The sequence below is a fragment of the Cuculus canorus genome, chromosome 1, assembly GCF_017976375.1.
Source record: "Cuculus canorus isolate bCucCan1 chromosome 1, bCucCan1.pri, whole genome shotgun sequence".
In the NCBI taxonomy this organism is placed as follows: Eukaryota; Metazoa; Chordata; class Aves; order Cuculiformes; family Cuculidae; genus Cuculus; species Cuculus canorus.
The window spans coordinates 118654571-118672460 of NC_071401.1; the positions used below are offsets into that span (position 1 = coordinate 118654571).

The 17890-nt window shown below is 45.4% G+C and overlaps 1 protein-coding gene across 5 annotated transcripts; it reads right to left on the bottom strand.

Annotated features, from left to right (window-relative positions):
* Positions 1-5268: 5268 nt before the first annotated feature.
* Positions 5269-17017, bottom strand: GPR161 (G protein-coupled receptor 161). 5 transcript variants are annotated; one of them, XM_054056096.1, is made up of 9 exons: positions 16950-17017; positions 15705-15794; positions 14602-14635; positions 14391-14499; positions 13879-14293; positions 12634-13358; positions 10994-11098; positions 8442-8561; positions 5269-6475 (listed from the first exon to the last, which is right to left on the bottom strand). In XM_054056096.1, exons 5-9 carry the CDS (start codon positions 14247-14249, stop codon positions 6228-6230), a joined length of 1569 nt encoding a protein of 522 aa, XP_053912071.1. In that variant the 5' UTR covers positions 14250-14293; positions 14391-14499; positions 14602-14635; positions 15705-15794; positions 16950-17017; the 3' UTR covers positions 5269-6227. The 5 variants fall into 5 exon arrangements, with proteins under 5 accessions (XP_053912071.1, XP_053912073.1, XP_053912070.1 ...); XM_054056098.1 differs by having other exon boundaries at positions 15648-15794; XM_054056095.1 differs by lacking the exon at positions 16950-17017 and adding an exon at positions 16615-16708.
* Between the last annotated feature and the right edge of the window lie 873 nt (positions 17018-17890).

Consider the following 17890-nt stretch of genomic DNA (forward strand, 5'->3'; position numbering starts at 1 on the left):
CGCCGCTCACCCCGCCCCCAGCTGCGAGCAGGCTCTGGTAGGGGGCAGGGCCAGGCAGCTGCTGCGGGGTCCTAACGCCCGCCCGCAGTAGGGTGTCCTGATTGGGTCAGAAATGGCGTGGCCAGCAGGAGCGGGGAAGGGATTCTGCCCGTGGGCTCAGCACTGGCGAGGATGCACCTCGAATCTTGTGTTCAGTTTTGGGCCCCTCACTATAAGAAAGACACTGAGGGGCTGGAGCATGTCCAGAGAAGGGCAACGAAGCTGGTGAAGAGCCTGGAGAACGAGTGATGAGGAGTGGCTGAGGGAACTGGGGATTGTGAGAATTGGTAAGTTTTGCTGCAGCTGGTCTGTGTGTAACTATCTTGTGATATAAATCTGTCCTGTAGCAAGAGATAGAATCATAGAATCACCAGGTTGGAAGGGATGCACTGGGTCATGGAGTCCAACCATTCCTAACAATCTCTAAACCATGCCCCTCAGCACCTCATCCAACCGTCCTTTAAACACCTCCAGGGAAGGTGACTCAACCCCCTCCCTGGGCAGCCTGTTCCAGTGCCCAATGACCCTTTCCGTAAAAATTTTTTTCCTGACATCCAGCCTGAACCTCCCCTGGCACAGCTTTAGGCCATTCCCCCTTGTCCTGTCCTCAGTCACATGGGAGAAGAGGCCAGCATCCTCCTCTCCACAACCTCCTTTCAGGTAGTTGTAGAGAGCAATAAGGTCTCCCCTCAGCCTCCTCTTCTCCAGGCTAAACAACCCCAGCTCTCTCAGCCGCTCCTCATAAGACTTGTTCTCCATCCCCTGCACCAGCTTCGTTGCTCTTCTCTGGACACGCTCCAGAGCCTCAACATCCTTCTTATAGTGAGGGGCCCAGAACTGAACACGGTACTCAAGGTGCGGTCTCACCAGTGCCGAGTACAGAGGGAGAATAACCTCCCTGGACCTGCTGGTCACGCCGTTTCTGATACAAGCCAAGATGCCATTGGCCTTCTTGGCCACCTGGGCACACTGCTGGCTCATGTTCAGTCAGCTGTCAACAAAAACCCCCAGGTCCTTCTCCTCCAGGCAGCTTTCTAGCTACTCTTCCCCCAGTCTGTAGCACTGCATAGAGTGCTACAGGACCCAGCATTTGGCCTTGTTAAACCTCATGCCATTGGCCTCAGCCCAGCAGTCCAGCCTGTTCAGATCCCTTTGAATTCCTTATGAATCATAGAATCATAGAATAGTTAGGGTTGGAAGGGACCTTAAAGATCATCTAGTTGCAGCCCCCCTGACATGGGCAGGGACATCACAATGAATCAGGCTGCCCAAGGCCCCATCCAACCTAGCCTTGGACACCTCCGGGAATGGGGCAACCACAGCTTCCCTGGACAGCCTGTGCCAGTGCCTCACTGCTCTCATGATGAAGAAATTCTCCCTTATGTCTAGTCTAAATCTGCCCCTCTTCAGTTTATACCCATTGCCCCTTGTCCTATCACCACAAGCCTTTGTGAATAGCCCCTCCTCAGCTTTCCTGTAGCCCCTTCAGGTACTGGAAGGTCACTATAAGATCTCCTCTGAGCCTTCTCTTTTCCAGGCTGAACAAGCTCAACTCTCTCAGCCTGTCCTTGTATGGAAGGTGCTGCAGCCCTCCAATCATCTTTGTAGCCCTCCTCTGGACCCGTTCCAACAGCTCCATATCCTTCTTATATTGAGGATTCCAGAACTGGACACAGTATTCCAGATGAAGTCTCACAAGAAAGGAATAGAGGGGCTGAATCACTTCCCTCGCTCTGCCGGCCATGCTTCTCTTTATGCAGCTCAGGATACCGTTGGCCTTCTGGTCTGGGAGTGCACATTGCCAGCTCATGTCAAGCTTTGCATCCACCAGCACCCCAAGTCCTTCTTTGCAGGGCTGCTCTCAATCACATCATCCCCCACTGTGTACTGAAAACAGGGATTGCCCCAACCCAGGTGCAGGACCTTACACTTGGCCTTGTTGAACTTCATGGGGTTCTCAGAGGCTCACTTCTCCAATCTGTCCAGGTCCCTCTGGATGACATCCCATCCTTCCAGTGTGGCAACTGCACCACTGAGCTTGGTGTCATCCGCTAACTTGCTGAGGGTGCACTCAATCTCACTGTCAATATCATCGATAAAGATATTGAACAGCACCGGTCCCAGTACGGACCCCTGAGAGACACTACTCGTTACGGATCTCCATCTGGACTTTGAGTCACTGACCACTGCTCTTTGAATATGACCATCCAACCAGTTTCTTATCTACCGTACTGTCCACCCATCGAATCCATCTCTCTCCAATTTAGAGAGAAGGATGTTGTGGGGGACTGTGTCAAAGGCTTTACAGAAGTCCAGATAGATCACATCTGTTGGTTTACCTGTGTCCACTGCTGTGGTTACCCCATCACAGAAAGCCACCAAGCTGGTCATACACAATTTGCCCCTAGTAAAGCTGTGCTGGCTGCCATTAATCACCTCTCTGTCCTCCATGTGCTTTAACATAGCTGCTAGGAGGATCTGTTCCATGCTCTTCCCAGGCACAGAGCTGAGGCTGACAGATTGGTAGTTCTCAGGGTTGTCTTTTCTACCCTTTTTAAAAATCGGCACAACGTTACCCTTCTTCCAATCACCACGGACTTCTCCTGACTGCCATGACTTTTCAAATATCATGGAGAGTGGCTTGGCAGTCACATCTGCCAATTCCCTCAGGACTCTGGGATGCATGTCATCAGGTCCCATGGACTTATATATGTTCACGTTCCTCAGGTGTTTGCAAACCTGATCTTCCTCTACTGTGGGAGGGGGTTTAACCCGCTGGTCAACATTTTGTTGTCCCAAAGATAATGTACAAAGATAATACGCAGACAATCTCCAGACACGGATATAACTTGAAAGAATAACTTGAAAGAATAAACACTCTCTTAGAGTTGCAAGAATTTATTGATACACTTAATTGCCTCGTAAGACGTAGTTGTCTTGGGTCAGGAGATAACCTGAAGGGAGTCTCTAGACATGGTTGGATAACCTAAAATATAAACATTCTTTAAGGACTTGCACGGTTCTTTGTCTAAAACTAGTTTATACACCTACTGCTTTTGTAAGATGGCATGACTTTTTTAGAAGGGCATCCAATTCAGTGCTGAATTGTAAAATAAAAGTATTATTGCCTTTGCTTCGAAGACTTTGTCCTTTTCAATATTTTACCAGTGAATAAGTGTTTCCCACAAGATGTTCAGCCTGGAGGAAAGGAGGCTGAGGGGGAGACCTTATCCCTGCCTACTTCTGCCTGAAAGGAGGTAGCAGCGAGGTGGGTGTTGGTCTCTCCTCCTAAGTAGCAAGGGATAGGACAAGAAGACATGACCTCAAGTTGTGCCAAGGCTTAGACTGGATATTAAGAAAAAAATTCTTCACTGAAAGAGTGGTGAAGTGATGGAACAGGCTGCCCAGGGATGTGGCAGACTCTCCTTCCCTGCAGGTGTTCAGAAAGTGTGTAGACATGGCACTTCGGGACATGGTTTAGCAGGCACAGTGGTGTTGGGCTGACAGTTGGACTGAATGATCTTAGAGGTCTTTTCCAACCTTAATGATTATATGATTCTAAAATTCAAATATCTAAAAATAACTTTAAGCTGAAATAGTAGTAGCATAAACAAACACCATGGACCACTAGAAAGCTGGAAATATTTTTTTCTTTTGTATTGAAGATGGGGAATACAGTTGTACAAAATGTGTGTGTTCCTTAATTACTGCTTTTTTAATGACAATTCAAGTGAGATAATGACTGGTAATAGAATTATGGAAAGGTTATAACATGTGTACAAAAACATTAACAACATTTACAGTAAACAACGGATTAGTGAAATTAACACTGACAGCCCAGTTGAGCTCCACTAACACACCTGAAGGCTGAATTTGGCTTGGTACCGCTGTGAAAAACATGCTTTCTACTCAATACTTACAATTCTGTGCTTTCACATGTGCCTTGGAGTTTTTCCTCCTCAGTATACCAGTTTTGGCTAGTGCCGACTTCGCTCCACCACAATTCATTCGTACTCATGCGTGTGCCCTTTTCACATTCAGCAACAACTCTGCTCAGCTTGTTTTGAAGCAAGAGTATGAAATAAAAGGGATGCAGATAAAATATTTCAAGCCACCTGAGGCAAGTGTATACCTTAAGGACCGCCGAGTACTAGAGTAACTATGACTGTAACATCCATGATAGCAATAGCGACCTCAGCCCAGGACATTTTCCGGCAAACACTGGGATTTTAGTTTGTTTTTGGGTTTTTTTCTAGAGTTTCTAGAGTCTTAGATAAATTGGCATCTGCAGGCACTCAAAAAATACAGGAATGAGGATCTCACTGTTACTAGTCGTTTCATTCCTGTATTACTCAAAAAGCCATCTTATTAGTGATTTAGTGTTCTTGCTGTAACGGCCTGTTCTTAATCAGCAAACCACATGCTGAATTTTAAGTGTGCAGTTGTATCTTACATGGCAATGCAATGGGATTCAGGCTAGTTCATAAAGTCAAGCTGCTTTGTCCAGAGATGGACATAAGCTTGTGCTGAAATATATTTCTGATTTGGGAACACAGACAAATATGATGTCCAGATACAGTGCTGGACTGAGGTTCAGTTTGCTCCTGTGCCTCTAAATAAGTCACACGCAGCCATAATTTAATGAGCGTACACCCAGGTTTTGCCCAGATGGAAACATCCTGCTGCCCAGGGAGGTGTTTAAGGGACAGGTGGACAAGGTGCTGAGGGGCATGGTTTAGGGAGTGTTAGGAATGGTTGGACTGTCCCTTCCAACCTAGTGATTCTATGATCCTGCCCCTGATTTCCAAACAATATGCAGCAAAAACTCATCCAAACCACTTTTGAGGAAAGGTGAAGGGAGGGGGGGGGGAACAGATACAGAGTAAACAAAGGTAAATCCTTAGTCCTTCAGTCCATTTGCTACAGACATTCACCCCCAAGAAATTATCCTACTCACTTACATCTCCCTCTCTTTGAAATAAACAGTAATGCAGGGCTGTAACCCCAACAAAGTGAGGAAGGGGCTAGACTGGGAGGACATAGAAAGGTTCCTCAAGCCAAGCATTCTCCTAAGATCCACTTCATCCCTCTTCTTGTAACAAACCTTTCCACCTATGCAGCTTATTTCATTGCCAGCAGCTTGACTAAGTTCCTCTTCTTTCACATGCAGGGCTGATCAACCCTCTCACAAAGGTGAAACAAGATAATGTCCGTACAGTGCTTCAGAACATGCAAAGTAAGTGCCAAATGGCCTTATTTTAGAGATTAATGAATTAATACTCCTAGAAATATAAGCACCGAGGTAACTATTACTTAAATACCACATTCCCTTATGATTAAAAACAAATAACTGAGAACTTTTCCCTCCAGAAAGGATGAATCCTGAATATATCACTAGAGTGGCAATACCTTATTTATATTCTGCCAAGCTTCCCACAGCTGCAGAGCATTCTTTTAGTAAAAGCAAAGCTGGGGAAGTGAATTGAAGTTCTTGGAGAAATCAAGAACTCTGCATTGATGATTTCTTCAAATACCATCTCTGTGACTTTTCCAGCACAGGTCTGCTCCCACCCATTGCATCCAGAGAAGCTGGTGTGGCATAACACAGAAGCAATGCACGAGCCAGTTTCAGATTTAGCACTCTGATAGCTGAACAGCAAGGGTAAGTAGGACCATAATCTGCATGAGCTCTCTGGAAAGTTCAGGTTTTATCTCTTAGGGAAGCACATGCTCAAACATTTGGGAGTCTGGGACAGTAAGGCATTATGTGGTATCTGATGCAGGAGCTCCTATCAGGGCACTTACAGCTATTAAGTATAAACTGGTGGTTAGAAAGGGATCAACGCAATGATGAACTGAACACTACACATACAGGAATGAAAAAGGGAAAGTATCGGCTTTGGCCAGTTGTGGACCCCAGATTCATCAGACTAATAACCTGGTCAATGAAACCAAACCCTGCATTCCTATGCACTGTTACAGATAAGACATGGCACAAAAGAGTCAATAGCACCCTAAATAGTAAACAAATACTGCTGATTTAAGTACCAAAATTCAGCTGTTTTTCCAAATGTTGAAAAAAACACTGAAAACATCCCAACAAGGTATCCTGGTTCTGTTGAAACATTAACAGCTGTAGTCGGTCCTGCTTAGCAGTATCATGTTGTTTTCTTACTCCAGTGCTCCTGTCAAATATTCCCTTCATCAATGCTCTGCAACTGAAGTCTTTGGCTAGCATGAGGCCTGATGCCACGCCGTGTGTTCATGCTGCTTCCTGGCAGAGTCCTCACAGGGAACAGAGCTCCCGGTAAAGCACTTTCCCCAAACAAGCTGATTTTCACATCAGCTTCAATAGCTCTTGCTAAACTGGATGCGTAACTGTCCAGCGATTTATGGACTTCAGCTTTTACATGAAGAACAGAGTTCTTTGCAGCTTCTGAAAAAAAAAAAAGCAATGTATCAAAAAATTAGCAGTTGATCAGCATGGCTGATATTGATCCTTTTACAAAGGTATAATCATGCCCTGTGCAAATAACAACCCTACAGAGCACACTTACTAATGATAACCAGGGTTCCTAAAGCATTCCATGAACACAAAGGTTCAGAGTGACCTCAACAGGTCAAGCAGAGAAAGATTACCTCCCATTCCAGTAAAAAAAATAAGATCCAATGAAGCAAAGTGCTTATACATCTTTAACTTTGAATTAAGTGCACATTGAATGATTTTTCTGAATCTAAACCTATGCATGCAAGATTTATTGGTCTGAATTTGCACCCAAATGAAGTCAACAGCCTTTTTTCTGCTTACTAACAAAAGTCTAGGATCAGGGGCAATGGGAACTGTCTGGCATCAGACAAGAGTTCACACAGAAGACAGGAACAGAACCCTCAATTTGTACTTCCTCTGCTGTAAGCATGACTTACAGCTGTAGAGGGATTCTCAGTGCACTTGGACTAAGATTTCAGGCTTCATTAACATGAACAGTGCAATTTAAGAACTATTTTATACGGTGTTCTAAGCTGAAACACCAGACCTTGTGTTTATGTATTAACAGCCCCCAAATTACAAGGGCTTATTCCAAGTACGGATTAAAATCAGAAGTCTGCCGTCCTTAGGATTAAATTTGTTCCAGTCACGCTGTGGGATGCACTTTCTTTTTCAGCGGAGAAGTTGTGGAGCTCTCCATGCCAGGAGAGGTGAAGACCACAGTTGCAGACAGTGGTATACTGCTTCTTAACCTTTTGTTACTGTGGGTAAATCTGTTCTTCAGTGTTGACGTAGCTGATTTGTGGTGTCTATATACCCCTCTGCAACCCACAACAATTGGGAAATACAGGTGCATCGTAAGTATAATTCCTCGGTGAATCTGCATAATTTCAAGTCTCAGAGATCCTGAAACCCCTGAGAAATGAGTGAATATCAGTGAAAAATGCCATACCTGTAGGGAACTTTTGCACTAAGACCTCCCTCTTTCACTGAGCTGCTCAAACCCCTACATAATCACTCAGAAAGATAATGGGAATTGTACGGTAACATATTTGTCCAAGACAATAATCAGTTCATGCTGGGAAAAGGGCAAAAGTGAATTTTGCCAAGATGCTTGAAGAGAAAATTCCACAGAAGGAGTCTTCTCATTATTTCAGAAATATAAAAATCAGTCAGGTTTTATTATTAACTTGATTCTTAAAGGTATTCTGCTCATTTTTGTACTGTCCACGATCATTTATTATTTGGTAAATTCAGTTATTATCAAGTCTTCTAGTCTCTGTTATTGTAACTATTAGCTTAAATTAAACTAACTTTACCATATCTTACTGTTAATCACAGCAACACTTTGCTAGCACAAAATCAAGTGTGCTGACTGAAAAAAGTGGATGTGGTTTATCTATTTTCACTGTTATCAGCTGAGAAACATAGTAAAGTGAAGTAAAAGTTAAGTAAGCTAAGTAAGTGAAACAGAAGGAAGTTATATTCAGACCATTAAAGTCTGTAAATGGAAAAATTTCAAGCCTGTGAATGATGATGTCGAGAGGAGGCAACAAACAGGAAACACTGGGATGATGAACTCAAAGTATGAGGGCAGGAAAATGTGTTTCTTGAAAAACGCAAAACAGACTGCAACAGCCACCAAATGAGTGGAGTTGTAGAGAGGATACTGCTGTGCAACATAAATGATATGCACGCAGAGAATACCACCTTCTAACTCTTGTTCTTGTCTGTTGCTGCTTGAGAACTAAAAGGAAGACCTCATCTTACTTTCTGTTGTACCTGTATGAATGATCTGGTCTGTCAAGGTGAATAGTGGTCAGATGTGTTAAGGCAATTCTGGAAGTCCTGAGAGGTTTCCTGAGTGGGCAACATAGTTGGTTTGGGGCATTGTCATACTTAGCCCATAACCTACCTTTAATTTGCTCTACTTCATCTTCAAACGTCACTGAACTCCTCCTTCGGGGAGGACAGATGCAGTGTGGGACGTGAGGGCCATCAGAGCTGTAATCTTCAAGAAGCATTGTATCTGTTCCTGAAACAAAGCAAAAGCTCTCAAGCGAAACACAGTAACACTGGGATACAACATCTAAGTAGTGGCAAAAACTTTTCAGTCTATAGCAGGTCCTTCAAAAGATGTCTAAGCCTAGATTTTGTGTGTAAATTTCAGCTCAAATTAAACACTGCACATAATCATTGAAAGCATTTGGAAATCTTTTTTCGTTAGCCATCTAAAACTTCAAGCAACTCTGAAAGGTTCAGCTGCAGAGCTTGCAACGTCAATAGGACAGCAGGCAAAGTTGAAACCTTCAGTAAATGAAGGTAAAGTTGAGTGCAAGTTTCCCCTTTTCCTGATAAAGGCAAGAGGCTAACAATGGCTGCCTGAGAGGCAGATGACCACAGCTACCAAATGACATGCACAAGGAAATTAATCTTGGCATTTCTGAAATACTTTCACACAAAGACCTCTCTTGCAATGCTGGTCTATTTGCAAGGAAGAAGCAGAGCCAAGAATTTTGGGGAGACACTAGGGCAGTGCTGAGTGTGTGCAGTCCTTAGGGAAGCTGCTGTTAGAGGACACAACTTACATACATTCAGTGTGTGACATTTTACTATCAGTCCATTAACTTCTGTGATGTGACAACAGACCTAGGACAAAAAGCCTTCACAGGTTTCATAACTCCTCCAGATGGTGGCTTAACCACCCCTCTTCACCCACTTGACTGCTTTTGATCCTCAAATTTATTCTTTTTGGAATAAAAGGTGTTCCAGCACCCATTTTACAGAAAGTGAAAGACATAATCGAGGGTGTACATTTAGAGAACATACTGCTCCACAGGTCTAGTTTTCGCTGACAATTCACAGTGATATAGCAAAGTGATAAACTTTTAAGGTGAAAACTGTGTGTGGTGTCATAGGTCTCCCTCCAGAACACAAGAAAGAGAACGAGCCGCTGCCTTAATACACAGTCCCAAATAACGACTTTCTCTGTTGTTCTGTGGAACAGCTGGGTTTGAGGTTGTTTGCTGAAAACAGTAGACTTGCGGATCTCCAAGAATACTGGATTATACTCAGAAACCTGGTGTGCAGTGAAAGGGTGGCACTAGGAAGAAAGAGATACTTTCTTCCATGGAGCAGAATTTTACCATGATTTTTATATGCACTAGTTCAGTGCATTTTTTTCAAATGGGGTACAAGGTGGATCTTCAGCCTTGGCATAACTGATCTTAAGGCAGCATTTCTAGCAATTCGAACTCAGGACTCACTTCATATTTTCTGTACAGCTGGCACCACTTGGATATTTTTCTTCTTTTACTACTTCATCTGTTTTTTCAAAAAACACAAAAAGCCCTGCTTCTGTTTACCAAGGCAGATAAAGACACAACTGCGTCGCAGGGCACAGGCTCATGTATCGCAGCAGGCAGCACTGAAGAAGGACTGTAGCTTCTTTCTGCTTTTTAGTTCCTCACAATAAAGGCATCCAGTGAGACAGTATTTCACAGTGGATCACTTTCTGTCCATTCCCAGGCTATGGACTGCATCCTCTCCATAACAAACAATGGCACATCTAACAGCATTCCGTATGTACTTTGTTTGTTTGTTTGTTTGTTTGTTTAAAAGGCTCAATACTATTCCTCAAAAGTATTCCTCAAACACATCCTCTTAACTGAAGCAGGTTGACCGAGATGCTATTCTCCTTTACCACACACAGCTGGAGAACACCCACCAGAGGCACAGAACTACCAACATAAAACAACTACCAAAATAAATCCCAGCTCCACAGGCTTCCTCTATAAAAGTAAGAAACAAACCTCTAATGCCATGCAAATGTTAGAAGATCACTCTCTGGTGTCTCTAGAGCAGAAATACTCTTTAAAATAACTGTAGTGCAGTTACAGAGTGGTAGCTTAATTAACTTCCAGAAAAAGTTAACTACAGTTCTGGATGGAAAATTACCATCAGAACTCTTTCTCCCTCCTCCAAACCACCTTCAATCAAGGATCTTAAGCAGTGATGAAATAATAAGCTGAAGCCATCCTAAGTATTTATTTTTACCCTGCAGGATGAACAAGACAAGGTCTCTCACAACCTTGGAAAGAGAGAAGTACATTCTCCACAGCACCTTGTTGTTCTGCTCCTTGTGGTTACAGGGAAAAGTCCCTGAAGAATGACAGAAACTAAAGGAGAAGGGCAGAGAAACAGCAAGTCCTGTCCCTAGGACACATTATCAAAGGAGGGTCATCATTCCTTAAAGTAAACAGTATTTGACAAGTAAATATATTCAGAGCAAGGAAGGAAAAAAAAGCAACTGCAGCAGCTTTGTTGGAACAGCTGGAACAGATGCCTCATGTCATCCATCCACCCCAAGACATCTGTGTGGGTAAATACATACTATCCCAGAGGGTTCTGCCAAGCCAGAAATGCAATCTTCTGCCCAAGAAAAGACAGCAAGAGACTTTTAGTTACCGGAATCCTGTGAGCAGCTGAAACCCGTGTCTCCTGTGCTGCTGCTGTTTCCTAATGGCCGCCCACCTGCCATGAGGGCAGTGAGATGAGGAGATAGTCCCAAATCTGCAAGAGAGTTTTGTTCTTGTTACACAATGAACGTTCAAGGGGTCTGTGGTAGTAAAACCTCTTTCAGTAATACCCACTCCACTGCCTTATTTATTATTGTACCTATAAAACATACCTAGGTGATCCAGAGTGCACAGCATCCAGACTTCCCATCTTAGAAATCCAGTTAGCAACTTTCAGATATCCTTGGAGTCTTTCCATATGGCAAGTCTCCTTTCTATCTGCACCATCTCCCTCCCACTCTTTTTGCAATTACATGGGATTTGTCAGTCAGACAGGATGAATACAGAACATACCCACTCAAGAGAGACAGGGGTATTTGCCAGACACCTTCTAGACAGAGAAAATAACCTGGTAGCCACCAGCAGCTTTGACAGGCCATTAGTGTGGCAGGAAGCTCATGAGCAAAGCTGGGACACCGAGATGCCTGGCTTCTTTCAAAGCCCCAAAACAAGGGAGGAGATTTTAGAGTTCTTACAAAGGTACTGTCTTTGGATCTCACATCAAGATTTTGTTGTGGCTTTGGCTGGGTTTTTTCTTCCCCTCCCTATTAGCCTCCAGCAAATACACCTGATAAATTTAAAGCTGTCAGCTTCTTACCACTTGGAAAGAAAAAAACTTATGTCTTTTCCCTCCCACCTCAGTTCCCAATGCATTTGCCCACAGCATCTCCTGGACACAGATTTGCCAAAGCTCTTGCAGCTTGTGTTGCCCATGCAGCACTCTTTCATTTAGATGTGAGTCTCTTCCAGTCATCTTAAGTTGCAGAAAAGGTAACGGATACCTTGCTGCTCTCCCCTTTCTTCTGCATTTTAGATATTCCCTCCCAATTAAATAACTTCAGTTCCTGCTTCTACATGAAATGTCCCAAGAAGCCCCGTGAATACGCTTTATTTTTAGAAGCTTCTGAACAAGACTGGTAAAATGATCAAAAATCAGAATTTCATTGCACTGCTACTTTAAAAAAACCAACAAACTCTGAGTAACTGAAGATCTCAGTCTGCAACCTGGACAGACATCAAATAGTTTAACTCTTTTTCATAGTTTTACTTCGTGTATGATCTTTTCTTCATAGCCATTAAGCCTAAAAACTGAATTTATAGAAACAGTAACACCAGTGTAACTTTAGTGAATTCTCAAAGAATTGTAGCACAAAGCCAGGAATCAAAAGACAAGTGCTGAAAAATGTACTATTGGTAGTGCTCAAATCTGGGTTACACAAGATGGTAGCACATGAAAGGAAATGCTTGAGAAAGAAGAAAATAAATTTTTTGTATTAATCTCAACACTATGTCTTCTTTGGCATAGAAAACTTTACTAGAGCAGGAGAGTTTAGCTCCCACAAAAAAAACCCCACATTTCTTCTTTCAAGTTTATATGATAACCTGAACAAAAGACTGCTGAAATGCTGAAACCTCCAGAAACATCCCACTTTGTTTACAGAGCCCTGAAACATGCCAAGCACACACAGACATTAAGCCTTGCTCTTACTGATACTAAGGAGGAGTGTATGCTGCAGCCACACGTCTTACCTGTGATCCTATTGGAAATGCTGAATAATCTTGATGTCCTATGCCGCTGAACGAAGGACTCACGATAATACCGATCCCCAAAGCACATGCCTAGTAGTTCCTTACGCACTGTCTTGTTCCACAGTCCATAAATTAGTGGATGGCAAATGGCACTGGAAAAGGACAACCATGTAGCTAATGTCTCCAAGGCAGGGGAAATACTATTTTTTCCCCAAAGTGCCTCTGATGTAATTACTACCATGTAAGGCCCCCATGTAATCACGAAAGCACCGATGACAACCAAGATGGTTATTAAAGCTTTGCACTGGTTGGCTGAGTAGACAACCCCTTGGAAAGCATTCCTTCGGCTGCCAGAAGAGGATGTGGAGGTGCTGGAGTTCTTCCTTCCGTTCCTCTGGGAGTCCTCCTCCACAATGACAACACTACCACAGTGGATTTTGCGGGCCTTAATCCTTGCCACACGGAATATGAATCCATAGCAGACCATCATGACCACAAAAGGCAAGAATGCGCACCAGATCTGCCAAAAGGCAGTATAGCCAACTTCTTTATGCCAGGCTGCCACACACATCCATTTGAATTGGTCAAACTCCAAAGACGACCAGCCAAAAAGGGGTGGAAGGCAGCCGATAAGGGAATGTAGCCACACGTACACAAGAGCTACCACTGCTCTGTTGCCCGTTATCTTCATTGGGTAAACCATTGGATACAGGACAGCATAGTACCTAGAGGATAAGAAAAGAAAGAGTTAACAGGAGCACAAAAGATGTACAATTAAAAAAAAGGACATATTTTAACGATGATAATCTATTTCTCTTTTCTCCAAACCTCAAAGCATGCTCAGGGACCCTGGTTATAAAAATAATTACAAGTAAAAATACACATCGATGCAGGCAAGATTGTAAAACTTGTCTGAAGTCTTACATGCAGCTATTAAATGTCCTTATGTGTGAGTACATGCTTAGGGTATAATTCTAAGTCATTAGACCTTGTTTGTCAAGCAGTGTGTCATTACACAATCAATAGCTTTAAAAAACTCTAGATGCATATCTGCATTTTACATTATTCATAACCACTTTCTGCTGTTCTGTATCAAAATTGCGTAAGGGACTGTAGGAAAAATGACACTATAATGGGAACTAGCATTATCCATTGCAATGCTTCTCAACTTTATCAAAAGCCAAAGAGCCACTCTATGGAATGACGAAGCAATTCGTTATGATTCACTAGAAAGGCACTGCTTACCGGTCTATAGCTATCAGTCCAAGAGTAAGCATGCTGGCTGAGCTGATCAGCATGTACAGCAGGGCTGAGAAGTTGCACCAAACTACTCCGAAGATCCATTCCCGCCTGATGGAGCTGGTGACAACAAAAGGCAGCACCAGTACAGAGAGTAGAAAGTTGGAGAGGGTCAGGCTGAACACAAACTTGTTGCTCAATGTGAGAAGGTAAGACTTCCGATAGAGGGTGACAACAATCACCAGGTTGCCCAAACAGATGAAAATAGCAATGACGATTATAGCAATGGACTCTGTTACTCTGATTGCCTCGTCTTCCTGCGTGGTCAGGTTCTTCAGGTCCTTCACATTGCTGAGGGAGGAATTGCTGCTGCTCATGGTCAGAGCGTGCAGAGCCACAGTAGCCAAGACATGCTGAGCAGCTAGAAGCAGAACAATGCTCAGAAACATTCACGGAAGATTTCTTCAAACTCTCTCCAAAGACTAGAGGCTCTTTCGCCTGTGTTAGTTAAAATTTACCTGGATGCAGGAAACCATTTTAGATGGGAAAGCGGGGGGCAGGAAATACTGTTTAGGTACACCAAAGAGGTCAGTGACAGAGTCAGGCCCAGAACATGGAAGGAACTGTCTAAAAGACAAAAAGAGGTGAAGGAGAGAAACAAGGAAGAAAATTAGCACATTTCACTTCAAAATTTTCTAAGGCTCTTACTTGTTTCTAAACCATACTTACCAGCTGTACATCTCTCTCAGTCTGTTCATCTAGACTGTGAAGAAACAATAACAATGTCACTATCAGTCTTTTTTTCTCTCTCTTTAAAAAAAACTAACTTTTTTTTTATTATTCTGCCTGTTTATCCTTGTATTCTGCCTATGCAGCATTTTCTGGTGGTCTGTGGATGCCCGGCTAGTGATACCCTGCTGACTCTATCTTAACAGTTGCTAAGTAACATTCAAAGACTCAGGGATCATTGCACGTACTCTCCTAACATCACTTCTCCACGTTCATAATCACCTTAGCTACAGTGGTGACTCTATTTTACTGCCAATACCAAAGGACTGGGGGAACTGGCTTTCTGTATACGAAGTCTGAAAGACACTTCCTTGTGGTTAGCTGTGGTTCACCCTACAGAAGTGTTTGAGAACCTTTAACCCCTGACTTCTCAGTGTTAGTATTCATCCCACTGACTCACAGCCTCATTTTGTGAAACCTCGGTATTTCTCCCAATTCCTTAGCAGCCTTTTCCCTGCTGTCTCCAACAGGCACTCCTATCTACTTCATGCAATCCTTCAGCCATCTGCAGGCCAGCACACTGAAAAAAACCACCACCACAGATGCAGATACACAAACTAGAAAACTAAAGAGTCCACCAATTGACATAAAGTTGATATTAGAATCACAGAGTTAAAGAGCATCCAGTCCCAAACACCTCGCGACAGGCAGGGATACCTGCCACTGGATCAGGTTGCTCAAACCCTTAGCCGACCTGGCCTTGAACACCTCCAGGGATGCGTCATCCATGACTTCTCTGAGCAACCTGTGCCAGTGCCTCACCAACCTCACAGGAAAAAAGTTCTTCACAATATATAATCTAAATCTTCCCTCTTGCAGCTTAAAATTGTAATCCCTTGTCTTATTCCTGTACTGCCTGATAAAGAGCCCCTCCCCAGCTTTCCTGTAGCCCCCTTATGTACTGGAAGGCTGGTGTAAGGTCTCCCCTGAGCCTTCTCCAAGCTGAACAAGCACTTCTTGGAACTTAGGGACTCGGAGAAAGTTACCTCAGCTAACTCAGTGGCTGTGCCCATGATCTCTCCCAAGCGGGCAGTAGTACTCACAGGAACGCTTCCATCTGCTCGGCTGCTGTGTCCTCAGGCAGCAACGTCAGGCTGGAGAGCTGTGTTTCTTCCATTTTTATCTGTGCTTTCCTAAGAGCACAATTAAAGACATTGCTGGCCACGGGTGGGGCCACGGCTGCTCCCTGTGCCCGGGATGCCCCGGGCATCCCGAGCTCCCTGTCCCCTCACTGCATCCTGTGGGGAATAAAGGCAGCCTCCGGGAAAGGTGGGCACAGCCCGTGGCGGGGGGACCATCCCATCCCTGCCCGGCCAGGGACATACAGGCACAAACCCAGCAGTGCCGAGCTGCAGGCATCTTGGGGAGCCGGGGAGGGGAGGGAGGGAGGGAGGGAGGGAGGGAGGGAGGAAGGAAGGAAGGAAGGAAGGAAGGAAGGAAGGAAGGAAGGAAGGAAGGAAGGAAGGAAGGAAGGAAGGAAGGAAGGAAGAGAAGGAAGGAAGAGAAGGAAGGAAGAGAAGGAAGGAAGAGAAGGAAGGAAGAGTGGTGGCAGGGAGGGAAGGATGGATGGCAGGGAGGAAAGGGAGAGATGGTAGGGGGATGGCAAGGAGAAGGAGAGAGGGAAGGAGGGGGGCAGCAAGGGAAGGAGGGATGGCAGGGAGGGAAGGAGGGAGAGAAGGAGGGAGGGAAGGGAGAGATGGTCGAGAGGAGTAGCAGGGAGAGAAGGAGGGGAGCAAGGAGGGGCGGCAGGAAGGGAAGAAGGGAGGGAGGAACGGAGGGAGGGAAGGAGGGTTGGCCGAGGTTTGTACTGGGTGATCTTTAAGGTCCCCCTTCCAGCCCAACCCATTCTGTGATGTCGCCCCGCGCTCCCCCCGGCAGGCACACAAAGGGCTGGGAGCAGGGTCCCCGCCCCAGCATCGCTCTCCCTGCGTGCTCCCCCTGCCCCGCACTCACCGCCTGCCGCGCCCCACCGGAGCGGGGAGTGCCGGGTCCCAGCGCCCGATCCCCCGTCCCGCCGCCGGCAGAGAGGCCCCGAGCCCAGCCCGACCCTCCCCCGCCACGGCCCTGCCCCCGCCCCTCGACATTCCCCCGCCCCACCGGGCGGGAGCGCGGAGCTGCCGGGACACGCGGTTCCCGCATCGATCCTCCCGGCACTGTATCCACCCCCGCACCGCATCCTCCCTCCCTGGCACCGCATCCACCCGACACCGCATCCTCCCCGGCACCGAATGCACCCCGCACCGCATCCACCTCAGCACTGCATCCACCCGGCACCACGGAGCTCCCACCTGAAGCAGAGCACAAGTGAACACGGTGAAAGGATGGATTGAGAGCAGCCCTGAAGAGAAGGAGGGTGCTGGGGTGCTGGTGGATGAGAGACTCAACGTTAGCTGGCAGTGTGCGCTCACAGCTCAGAAAGCCAACTGTATCCAAGGCTGCATCAAAGAAGTTGGTTGGACGTTGAAGTACGGTTGGACTTGATGGTCTCAAAGGTCTTTTCCAACCTTTCTATGATTCTAAGTGTGACCAGTGGGTCAAGGGAGGTGGTTCTGCCCCTCTGCTCAGTTCTTGTGAGACCCTCACCTGGGGTACTGCATCCAGCTCTGGAGTCCTTAGCACAGCAAGGACATGGATCTATTGGAGCAAGTCCAGAGGAGGGCCACAATGATCAGAGGGCTGGAGCACCTCCTGTGTGAGGACGGGCTGAGAGAGAAGGCTCAGGGGAGACTTTATAACAGCCTTGCAGTACTTAAAGGGAGCTACGGAAAAGCTGGTGAGAGGCTTTTTATCAGGGAGTGCAGGGATAGGACAAGGGGTAATAATTTTAAGCAGAAAGAGGAGAGATTTAGATTAGATATTGTGAAGAATTTTTTTCCTGTGAAAGTGGTGAGGCACTGGCACAGGTTGCTCAGAGAAATCGTGGATGCCTCATCACTGGAGGTGGTCAAGACCAGGTTGGATGAGGCTTTGAGCAGCCTGATCCAGTGGAAAGCATTGAAACTGGATGATCTTTAAGGTCCCTTCTGCCCCAGACCTTTCTATGACTCTATAATACACCCAGGCAGCACAGGATATTCCACACGTATGCATTGCACCTGCACATGTAACAGTGAAACCAGCACAAGCTGTCTGTACGTAGGAGCCTAGTAAGGCCAGCTGAACCCTTGAGCATGGCCAGGGAGCACCAGGGCTTCCAAGCTCACCGTGGCCTCTCGTGCCCTCACATGGG

Bases quoted from the DNA above. Each gene is read 5' to 3' on its own strand.
- GPR161 (XM_009556959.2), bottom strand. From the start codon at position 14,321: ATGTTTCTGAGCATTGTTCTGCTTCTAGCTGCTCAGCATGTCTTGGCT. The intron at 13,359-13,878 runs GTAAGCAGTGCC...CTTATCCTCTAG, and splicing joins GGACTGATAGCTATAGACCG to GTACTATGCTGTCCTGTATC. The intron at 8,562-10,993 runs GTAACTAAAAGT...GCTTTGTTTCAG, and splicing joins CAGCTGCTCACAGGATTCCG to GAACAGATACAATGCTTCTT.